Here is an 11568-nt window from a genome sequence, read left to right as displayed (position 1 = left end):
TCCAGCAGCAGCAGCGCAGTCAGGGAGCACCGACGGAGGCCAACAAAGCACTACTTGGAAATCAATTGGATAGATTTTAAACCAATCACTTGGTAAGCTTGTGATATTAACAACCAAAGTGGAGTCACAGTACCTTGTCAGTATGTTTTATTAGCAACAATATTGTTTTATATTTCTGATAACCTATAATTTCTTCCGATATTTAGCCTACGCTAGCCAGGTAGCTAACGGACTGATAAAGTCGCATTGACTTCCGTTATGCTAAGCTACGCCTGGGTAGCTAGCTGTGCCGGTTTGTGACTCAAATAAAAATAAGCCATTTTTGGTTGAGTTGTTACAAAGGAACCACAAATATTTGTGATGCTTTGGATACGTGATATGATGAATACCACACACGTATCCCGCACCACATTTGAATGACACCATAAAGAAGACACTAGCCACATATCCGGCTAACGCTAGCTGGCTAGCCACAGTAGCTAGCTAAGCGTCATGTCTTTTGTAAACAGAACATCCTCCTAGTTAACTAAAATCTGGATAAGAAAACGCTGCAGTGACTCTCAGTTACATGTCGGTGTCAGCTACAAACACGGTAATGTTATAGGTTAGTTTAGCCAATGCTATAATGGTGATGTTGGTCGTTTAAACGGAATAGTTTGTTAAGCTTGATACCGGGATGGGTCAGAGACGCTGGAGCGGAAATGTATCATCATCGAAGAGGAGTCCTACTCTGACTTCAATTTTAAGCCAAAGTGAACATTAGAGTGGGGCTCCCAACTTTTTATAGTGTTAACGCGTCCTTCCTTGTGTTAAAACCCATTAAAGGGACGTGGTGGTGGTATTGTAGCTACAGAAAGCTAAGTAGTTAGCCTCGGGTGTTGGTTTCAGACGGGTTTGGCGTTGTGTCAACACAGCTGAAGGTTACTGGCTGCTCATCGTCTTTCACAGTCGTAGTGGGAACTTGTAGTTTCATAAAGCCGGAATGCAATAAAATGTCCCACCCTGTTGTCATAGATAAAGCGTTATCATGTCATAACCTTTGCTATTTTCTGTCTGTGGTCTGTTTCTTGTCTTGTCTTGCAGCTATGGCAGCAATCAGGAAAAAGCTGGTCATAGTGGGAGATGGAGCCTGTGGGAAGACCTGCCTGCTCATTGTGTTCAGTAAGGACCAGTTTCCAGAGGTCTACGTGCCCACAGTGTTTGAGAACTACGTTGCTGACATTGAAGTTGATAGCAAACAGGTATGAATAATTTTGCTCTTCTCATATTTCCTCACATTTCAGACCAGGGTGAGTCATCCTGTAACTTGGAATCGTCTTACAACCACAGCTGAGTGCTGGCTGTATTCTCTTTCCATTATCTCTCACCAACAATGATACAGGCTTTACTTGATGTGTTGATTAATATGAAAAAAGTGAACGTATCTTGAAGGTTTGGATCGAAAGACTTGTTGAGGATTTTAAGTAACAAAGTACATATTTGGCTTAACAACTGCTCCTACTCATGTTAGTTAATATGGTTCCTTGCTGTGTGTTAAAAGAAAATCAACGTAAGTTTGAATTACACAAATTAATCTGCTTTTTCATGTTGGGTCTGAAATCACCTCTACTTAATTTTATGTTCCGTTCACTATTTTGTTTGTGTGTCAAACCTATGCACTATGACCTATGACCTCAATGTTGTCTATAGTATGAACTTGTATGAGCATAATATGGGACCTTTAACAATGCAATGCTCCTGACTTTATGTATGCAAACCTATCAGTGATTGTGCAAAATAGCTCATATGTGTCCAGAATCTCAATTCACTGCTGACTACTGAGTGTTTATTATACTGGTGGTAGTGAATGAAGAAATACAGCAGTGGATTCCCGTCAACACTTACAATTTGTGGATTTGTCAGAATTGAATCGAAATATAAATTTCAGACATGAAACTATAAAAAAAAAAAAAAAAAGGTTGCATAGGCAGTGATTGCAAAAGCAGCATCAAGAGAACGCGTGGTCCTGCCTTAAGTAATTAGATCTATGATATGGTGTCGTTTCATGTAAAATGTTCTAAATGGTTCTTGCACGCACTGAAACACAGGTGGTGCAATACATGAGTATTTCTGAAAACAGGATATTGGCTTGTGTGCTCTCACTAGGTCAATATAATGGACCTATAGACCCGAAGCACTGTTTGGTTTCATGTGGTTTATAATTTGTTAACTCTGGTGGCAGGTCGAGTTAGCGCTCTGGGACACAGCAGGTCAAGAGGACTATGACAGACTGCGTCCGCTCTCCTATCCAGACACTGATGTCATTCTCATGTGCTTCTCCATCGACAGCCCTGACAGTCTTGGTAAGTTGAGGATCATAAGTGTCAGTTAAAGCTGATGGTGTATGTTGACGTTTGTGCCACATTTTTCTCTTTTACATGAAAATTTCATATAAATGCCAGCGGAAGTTTTGCAAAAAGATGACTCAGAGAGCATTTCAAGTGTTATTTTGTTGAATAATTAGGAGGAAAAGAGGCAAATGTGTTTCAGTCACTCCTGTACGTCACAACTGCACACACAGAAACATAATTATCAAGGCATTTATTGTATTATGAAATTTATGAGGAACCCTTGAAACGTACTTCGCCCTCAAGAAATTTCTCCATCTAAGATATATTTTCCTTTTCATTTGATTCTTCCCACCAGCGTGAATCTGTGTCTCTGCTCTGACTAATGTGTGTTTTGTCCCCTTATTTAGAGAACATCCCTGAGAAGTGGACTCCTGAGGTGAAACACTTCTGTCCCAACGTTCCTATTATACTGGTGGGAAATAAAAAGGACCTGCGTAACGATGAGCACACCCGGAGGGAGCTTGCCAAAATGAAGCAGGTAAATATTCAAAAACAAACACATAAACAGCCTCCTAGTGATGAACGCCAGGTTCCTAAAACTTCTCCCAACTTTTTCTTGAGGAACCCGTGAAACCAGAGGACGGACGGGACATGGCTAACAGGATCGGTGCCTTCGGATACATGGAGTGCTCTGCAAAAACAAAGGATGGTGTGAGGGAAGTGTTCGAGATGGCCACCAGGGCTGCACTACAGGCCAGGCGGGGAAAGAAGAGCAGTAAATGTGTCCTACTGTAAACGGGGGCACAGGGACTGCTTCCTACTGGGGGACAGAAGAAGGAGCATTAGGTCAAACCTACCCCCAAACACACCCACACAAAAGACTGTTCTCCCCAGTTTTTACTAAAGGTGTAATGCTTTTACTTTTTTTGTCTTAAGCAAAAGTAGTCAGGTTCTGTCAGTATTCAATTTTGAGGTTATGGAAAATACTTTTTTGTACTTTAACATGAGTAAATTTGCCATATTGAAACCTCCTTTATCAACATGTACTATGTAATCAAAGCGGTCAGCCAGGGGACCTGTTGTGTCATACCTGCCAACTACAGTTAAGTGCTTAAGCCCTGCCTGCTGATCTGAGGAATGTTTCCACAGCCAACTAGGGTGAAGTACCTGTACACTGTGACCCTATAGTCCTTTTAATTATTTCAACAAACAGATGCACACATGAAGTCGAAATTTGTTTGTGTGCTCCATACACAAATCCTATGTGCATTATGATCACATGCACAATGAGACTGGAAACTCATTTTGTTAAAACGCAAATGGAAACTTAGTGTTTTGTGTAATAAATTACTTTGTAAGAATCTCGATCATTTGTATCACTTGCTTGAACACTGAATGACATTTAACTCAGTGAGTTATAGTCTGGTTTGGATACAGAATAAAGATTTTAAGCAGGATCGGACAAAACGTTTCCAAGTTGTCGATTTGACACCAACTTTTTGCATATTCAAGGGCACGTCACATTTGGTTATTAACACAAGCCGCTCTTTGGTTATCTTATCAATACAGCCTGACAGACACATGCTGATACCATTATTTGAAAATCTACTTTAACACATAACCATTTTTGATGAACAGTTAAAAACAAAGCTTGTCAGTTCTTGCTGGAGAACAGATTGTAATGGTGACACTTTTTAAATTACTGCCAAGTCTTTCACATTTCTGTACTAATATTCTAATTAGTTATTGGCAGGTATTTTTCCCTCTACTGATATCAGACATAAAGCTGAAATCATTCAGACTCAACCTGTCAGGCTCTGTACTTCCAGGCCATTGTGATTTACATCCTGATTAGAAAAATGAGCCAAAAGTCATCTGGGTCTGTAGTTGATACACAAAGAAAGTGCTTTATTTAACATAAATTGCATATAAACAATACAACAGAATTGCAGATCCCCAGTTCTTTGGTTGTTTTTTTTTTTTTTCTTAAACCAAGATTGGTCATTTTGTCCCCACAAAGCGCTTTGAAAAACCACCACTGACATTCATCATTCATGTTGGCACATCAGCTCAGGTCATTGTTTTTCATTTATGAAAAAGTCCCTGATGACGAGCGATACTGTATTTTGAAAATGTAACACAATGTTCCTTCAAGTGCTGCAGATGAGGGAACAAATGATCTGTGAAGATTTGTGTTTTACAAGAGGAACATTCACTCAAGTTTGCCAGTTTATTAGGTACATCAAGCTTAAACTAATGCAGCCAGATGGACAACTCTGCCATAAGTCCAACCTTTGTGAAGGTTCTAATGTTGAAACGAATATTTTTACCACCTCATTTACATCAATGAGTTTAGAGTAGATATTGGAATCACCTCTCAGTGTAGCAGCACCACAAACTACAGCATCCCAATCTATACCTCTCTGAAACAAAAACTACATTTTAACCTTCATGAAGGAGGACCTGTTGTATTAAATGTAAAAAATGTGCATTAGTTTTAGTTTGATGTATCTAATAAACTGGCAGCTGACTGAAGTTTAATGGAGGGAGCAACAAGTCTTTGGTGAGTTACATTTACAGTACAAATGAAACCACAGTAATCTGATATTGCTCTCTGTGACAACAAAATATCAAGATGAAAAAAAGGTTATCAGTGCATCTTTCAACAACAAAATATCAAGTGAGAATGCAGTGAGGCTTTGAATGAGTGTATAAACTTTTGAAACGCCACATCTGATTATATTTGAGGTCTGAGGACAACAACAGCAGCTTCCAGAGTAGTGGTTGACCGGTGATTTCTTTTTACCCACGTCTATATTTCCTGGGTGATAAAGTGATGCCAGCTAAGAATTTCTAAAAATGACTGTGTCCTTAGAAACACTGATTGCTTTTGGATTAAGCTGAAGAACAAAACATATTTTACCACAGAGTGTCCATTTTACCCAAAAAAGCAAGTCCTAAGTGATTTGTAATCCTGCTGTAAACCAGCTGCTCGATGCTGTCTCACACCTCTGACTGAAGGCACAGCCAGCCGTCGAATATCTAGTGACAGTCATCGATTCGTTAGTCACTCGTTCTTCTTGGCTGGAAGTCCTGAACGGGCGAGGAACACTGGAAGCAGAGCTAGCGCTCCCAGAGCCACAGCCACTAATGGTCGGTAATAAAGCCAAGCTACTCCGATGGTGAGAAGAGACAGAGAGCAGGAGACGCACAAGGCGAAGATCTTCAGCCCCACAGCCACGAGTTCTCTGAGAATTGGAACCCAGTCCACTGTTGGTACACAACAGAGAGGAACGGAAATGAGGGATGAAGGGAAATAAATCAATGTCTGATGTGCTTGTACAGTAGCAGTGAGTGTCTCTTTACCTAGTGTGTAGATGATGCGCATGGTCAGCTGAATACTGAGGAACATGAGGGCCCAGCCTGCAGCCCTCAGTCCCCATGTTTTCATACTGTTGTACTGATGCTCTTTTGCAAAAACCTCCTACAGAAAACGACACATCTGCATCAACCACCAGAACCAGCAACCGAGAGGACAATGCGTGTAGACCAGACACATATGGGCATGAACATAGTTCAACAACATAGTTCTTCTATCCCCCAAACTGAATTTAATTGACAAAAACAGTGTCCAACAAATGAGATTAAAAAAAAACCCTGACCTCTGCAGAGAGCTCCTCCAGGTACAGGATCTCCAGAGGGTCTCCTGACTTGGTTTTAAAGGGCATCAGCTGCTCCCCTCTCTGCATGGCAACAATACTGACCTGAAAAACAGTTAGTGATTTTACCAGCATCCATAGAGCCAAGAGCATAATTTAAGCTTAAAATGTACGTCACTGTAGTTTAAATCAATTAAAGCTGAAACAATTAGTTGGTTGATTTTGTTGTTTCAGTTATTTTGCAAGCAAATGCCAAACACTCCCCTGTAAAGGCTTCTCAAATGTGACTACATGCTGCTTTTCTTTATCTTGTGTTGTAATAAGGAAAGGTTGAGGGAAACTGTGATTTTTCAGTATTTTACATAACTGTGCAAAAGAAGTGGACGTAGCTTCCAGTTTGAAAAGTAGATCCAATGCTGAAGCGCCTTAACCTGCATTCTTTCTAATGGCCAGCAGGGAAGGACTCCACAGGTTCAAAACGAAGTCTGAATGAATGTAAGTCATAATGAGATTATGGTCTCGATCGCTAGTTTCAAGTCTTCTTCAGCACAGCATGATGTTCATTTAGTATTACATGGTAAGGCAGAGATCTTTCTGTGGAAATGCTTGCAGGAAATACTTCAGTGATCCACTGATATGTCATCATGAGTGAGACAAACATCGTAACTGTTCGCCTAGTGCACTCACAGTCTGAGGCGCGCCGAGACGAGACGTCTCATCGGTCAGTCCAGCGAAGGAGAATCTCACACGTACGTCCCCGACCTGATGAAAAACAAATCTATATAAAAACTGCTCTCAATACAGAACTCACATTTATGTATCTGTGAGAACTTCACATCATGACGCTCACCTCTGGCCTGCGTGGGTGTTGAGTGTGATAGAAATAATCGTCATCAATGCTGAGAAAAGGGTCCAAGTTAAAGGCAGGAAAATCCCTCAAGCTCAGTGTCTCGAAGTTATTGATCTGCTCCACCAGGCCTGATGATGACCAACCAATCAGCTGATGAATTATGAGTAAAATCTGAACAGTGTGGCATACAACACAGTATCTGTTTATATCCTGTATGTAGCATGTTTACGTCCGTTTGCTTAGATACCTTTAGACAGAATGAAAGGTCCGACTTTGACTTCAGGAGCCACCACGGTGACACTCTCAACCGCCATGGCACTAAGATTAGAAGATTAAACCAAAGGTGAACTACACACACACTTAATTCTTAAAGCCACAGAACATACTTTTATAAAGACGTGAGTACCTTGGGTTCTGGTGACCGATTTCCTTATCAAAATTACGACTATTGATCAACTCTGATTTCCACTCGGTGTCTAAAGAAAAGGAATCACATTGTTTAATCAATATTGTTCATGCAACTTCGACTGGGGTCAAAACTGTCATGTTGTTAACAAATACCAACAGTGTTGATTAAAATAAAAAATAAAAAACTCACTGTAGGTGTATGTCGTCTCAGTTTTGGTCTCGCCGTCCTCTTGGTAGTCTCTGAAAATAGTCCCACAGTAACAAACTCATTTCAGGCAAACAAATGTTTTGTAACTCAGCCAACATTTTTGCACGTGGCCCCACCCTGACTGCTGTCAGACAACTGACTCACTTGCTCTCCCGGTATTCTACCCACTGATACATCTCCACCTGCCTCCTCAGCTTCACCGCCGGCACCATCACTCTGTAGTTGGGGTCATACAGGGGCTACACAGAGACAGACAGACAATTAGTTACCTGGCTTTGGCTATGTTCGGATGTGATTTTTTTGGTTCATATGGTGTTTTCATATCTGGTGTTTTTCATGACTGTGGACGACACAAACCACATAGAATCTGAGCTTTTCAATTCTGATTTGGTCCACTGTCATATGTGATCCTAAATCAGATACAGGTCTGATTTTTTGCAATGCAGTCTCAGTCTGAACAGTCATTTGGCTCCCATTCTCCTCCTCAGTATCATCTCAATATCAGAATTTTCTGGCTTCCACTGCACATCAACTTATAAGTGAAACCGTAAACGCTGACTTTAGTGGCCTCCGTGTTTACTTTTGTATGACAGAGTGCTGTGTAGGACGGTTCTGTTATTGTTTTTTTTGCGCATGTGGGTCAGTTTAGGACCATGACCCGTTAACACTGGAATCTGGTATTGGAAACTTTTAAAAAACTAATATGAACAGGAAAACAAAAACATTTGATCTGAGCAAAAAATGTGAACTGAGCAGTGTGAACATAGCAAACACTGAAACCAACCGCTGATTAACAACTGCTGATTTTTGAATTAGCACTTTAATTTACTTAATAAAAGTGTCAAAACTACAACATAATAAAACCAACATGGCCAAAACAATTATGATGATGTGATGTTTGTATATCCTGTTTTATCCCCAAAACCTGCTCTCAGCTGGTTAAAAAAATGTATACAAGTATTACCTGATATGAGTGGGAAAATACAGAATACTGACTGACTGATATAGGAGTTTTGATATATAACAATATCATTATTATTATTAACTTTATTTGTATAGCACCTTTAAAAACAGAGTTTACAAAGTGCTTTACAGATTAAGCAAAACAGGATACAAGAACAGTGAGGCCAAACAAAAGAAAGGATTACAGCAAGGATATATCAATATTTGAGACTTTAAACAAACTAATTTTCTTTAAAGAAACAAACATTTTTGATAAGAATCTCTTAAGTTTGGTTATTTACGGTATTATAACTGTCAGTGTTCTCTGGTGAAAGTATTACACAACAGACACAGTGTCGAAATTAACTCAAACACATCTTAAGCAGTTCTGTACTGACATTTTGCACACTGCAATGCAGTGTACACTGAGACCAATATCTGTAATGACAGAATGTCAATGGCAGCCTCTACATTGCTGCCTCCTGATTATTACACTTCATCTGCATATTTATCAGTGTATCCCCATGAGAAACTGAGGTTGGATACTGTATTAATTTTGTGTCCTTACACAGAAACTTGGATCCATATAAAGATTTATTAATGCACATACAGCTGGGATTTGCTATTTTTGACTACTTAGTATTACTGTCGAAAATAAAAACAAAGGCATAGAATTATGGAGGATTAAACTGTAGACAGAACAGATCAGAACTTAAATATATGGGAATGTATTCTACCTGTGCGGTGTGCAGCTGTGCAGACAGATGAACTAAGTGGTTGTTGTTCTGCAGGTCGAGGCTGGAGAAAGCCCCCAATGACACAACCTGAGAAAGCCCCTCATCCAGAGACAATGCTGTTTGCAGAGCCCGTCCCTGAGCACAGAAACAGTTACAGAGAGCGAGTGCTATGTTTAGTCTGCAGAAACACAACAACATGACTTTATTAGTGTGTGCTTTAAAGTGATATTGTTTAATGCAGCTGTTTTCCCCTGTGTGCCTGTTTCTTACCTCATTGGTGAAGAGAACATAAATTGAGAGGAAAAACAGTCCGACACCAACAACTGTTCCTCCTGCAGTTTCACTCAATCGCTCCAGGAATCCAGGGTTGGACTTTACAGACACACGCTTGTGTTGGTTTGGGTCTTTACCTGAAAACTGAAAGGAAAGATGGATGACACTACGGACTTTGAGGGGAACACTAGTTGAATTATTAAATATTACATTACACTACACTTTCTATTGTGGGTTTGTATTTGCCTCCACAAACAGCAACACCGCTGTTTGTCATTCTAACTTTAATTTAACTGTCGCTCTGGTAAAGTTTATTAACTCAAAATAAAACTGAGTTCTTGCTTTTCTCACCTGAATCAATGAATAACTCCATCAGTGTGGGTGGGAGCCATACTGACGTTACCAACTTTTAAGATCATTTTCATGTCTTTGATTATATATTCTGTTTTGTCACTGTTTAACCTTTAAGAAAAAGTTTTAATTTTTTAACTCTTGGAAACAACCCTTGCTCTTGGTGGTGTTGCCCAGACAATTGTGTAAATCTGCGGTGAACAAAGAGGGATTCAGCTTCTTTATTTATGTGCATTTGAGACAGATGAATTGATCAGACAGGCTTATTACAACCAGGCCGGTGAAAGTACTAAACTCAGGTTAGTCAGCAGCTGTGTGTCCCCATGTCACTGAGATAACTTCATACTGACACACCTCTTTTGTTCTGAGCCAACTTTACGTCATTTACATGTTTCAGTGAACAAAAAGAGTCAGTTAACCGAGACGAATGGTGTTTAACAAGCGTTACTTCTGCACGAAAACTCAACTAACTAGCATGTGTTAGTGTTTCTTGAAATATACGGTCGTTAACTCTAAACCATTGAAAAAATGAAGCTAGAAAGGCGGTTGTTCGGGTGCTAAAGTTGCGGTGTCGTTAACTGCCGACAGATATCCGCCAACAGTTACTGTTAATCATGTAAAGCCAAAGCACGTTAAAAGCTCACTTACTGTCTGTGCAGAAGACATTTCTCTGACTTGTTCACCGCCACAGTCGGACAGTAAAAGAGGAGGAAGCTAAAACGCCAGCGGCGGCGACATGAAGCGGACACTTCAACGGTACAGGACACAGGGTGCGCTTTGTTTTTAATCCGACGAAGCCCGGACAGCACTCAGGTAGGCGGAGTGCGCGCTAGATATAAGAACTTGTTTTACCACCTACACCGCCCGAGTGTCCCGGTGTTAATAACAAGTAAAACCTCAAAGTCGCTCTCCCTGACGCGGATGTTGTTGTCTCTAGGCATCATGGGTAACTGAGTTTTTGTAGCATCATTGGTCATCATTGCTAATTTTTCATCAAAATATAGAAAGATTTGTGTTCTTTCAAATATTGTAAACATATAAACTCACACCAATCAGTTTTCTAGACGTCTCTGAACTGTGTGCTGCTATTTCCCCTCTAAACTTCTAAGAAGGTCTCCTTTAAGTATCTATTCACACACACACACTATTATTAGTATTATATAATACATGATCTCACTCTGAATGTACATGTTGTTATATGTTATTATTAGTAGTAGTGGTATTCTTTGTATCATTATTATTATTATTATTATCATTATTATTACTTACTACCCCCTGGGGATTATTAAAGTAATTCTGATTCTGATTCTGATTCAGGCAGAAAGAGGCTATATTTAAACATTAACACATGAATGCATCAATATTAACTAGCTGGGTGGACAAAATAATAGAAACACCTGTCACTAAAGCACAGCGCAAGGTACCTAATAAACTGGCAACTGAGTGTATATCAGTCACAAGGAGCATTTTACTGCAGAACCAGGACTTTTACTCGTGAAACTTAAAGGTACATTTCACTAATAATACTTTGAATTACCTCCACTGATGACAATCAATACCACAATCAGTCTGTCTCTGAGAGACCCCACCTCTTAAAACCAATCCCACTCTCTCTCTGTCTGTCTGTCTGTCTGTCTGTCTCTCTCTCTCACACACACACACACACACACACACACACACACATAAGCATAGATGTGCCAGTCTTAAGAGGATTATTGCGAAGGGGAACACAAAGCAATTACTGTCACTTATCGTCATCATACCTACGCCTATCTCTGTATACATATATGCAACTGCCCCCCCCGACACA

The 11568-nt window shown here is 40.1% G+C and overlaps 2 protein-coding genes across 2 annotated transcripts; one reads left to right on the top strand and one right to left on the bottom strand.

Moving 5' to 3' along the window:
• Positions 1–3695, top strand: LOC139218923 (transforming protein RhoA). The gene is made up of 5 exons (XM_070850674.1): positions 1–92; positions 1084–1241; positions 2222–2342; positions 2738–2868; positions 2952–3695. The coding sequence occupies exons 2-5, from the start codon at positions 1086–1088 to the stop codon at positions 3123–3125; spliced, it is 582 nt and encodes a 193-aa protein (XP_070706775.1). The 5' UTR covers positions 1–92; positions 1084–1085; the 3' UTR covers positions 3126–3695.
• A 603-nt stretch (positions 3696–4298) lies between these two features.
• LOC139218912 (transmembrane protein 43) lies at positions 4299–10479 on the bottom strand. The gene is made up of 12 exons (XM_070850662.1): positions 10407–10479; positions 9405–9551; positions 9135–9269; positions 7600–7694; positions 7438–7487; positions 7246–7315; positions 7087–7157; positions 6840–6967; positions 6677–6751; positions 5993–6094; positions 5697–5814; positions 4299–5600 (listed from the first exon to the last, which is right to left on the bottom strand). Exons 1-12 carry the CDS (start codon positions 10422–10424, stop codon positions 5398–5400), a joined length of 1212 nt encoding a protein of 403 aa, XP_070706763.1. The 5' UTR covers positions 10425–10479; the 3' UTR covers positions 4299–5397.
• Positions 10480–11568: the final 1089 nt, after the last annotated feature.

Source organism: Pempheris klunzingeri, chromosome 2 (assembly GCF_042242105.1).
Source record: "Pempheris klunzingeri isolate RE-2024b chromosome 2, fPemKlu1.hap1, whole genome shotgun sequence".
NCBI classification, from domain to species: Eukaryota; Metazoa; Chordata; class Actinopteri; order Acropomatiformes; family Pempheridae; genus Pempheris; species Pempheris klunzingeri.
This window is presented reverse-complemented; position numbering and strand designations above follow the sequence as displayed.

Excerpts from the sequence above, each read along its gene's own strand:
- LOC139218912 (XM_070850662.1), bottom strand. Across the intron at positions 7,158-7,245 it reads ATCGGTCACCAGAACCCAAG|TGCCATGGCGGTTGAGAGTG; the intron begins GTACTCACGTCT and ends TTCTAATCTTAG. Across the intron at positions 6,752-6,839 it reads AACACCCACGCAGGCCAGAG|GTCGGGGACGTACGTGTGAG; the intron begins GTGAGCGTCATG and ends GTTTTTCATCAG.
- LOC139218923 (XM_070850674.1), top strand. The coding sequence starts at position 1,086 with ATGGCAGCAATCAGGAAAAAGCTGGTCATAGTGGGAGATGGAGCCTGT. Across the intron at positions 2,343-2,737 it reads CGACAGCCCTGACAGTCTTG|AGAACATCCCTGAGAAGTGG; the intron begins GTAAGTTGAGGA and ends CCCCTTATTTAG. Across the intron at positions 2,869-2,951 it reads AGCTTGCCAAAATGAAGCAG|GAACCCGTGAAACCAGAGGA; the intron begins GTAAATATTCAA and ends CTTTTTCTTGAG.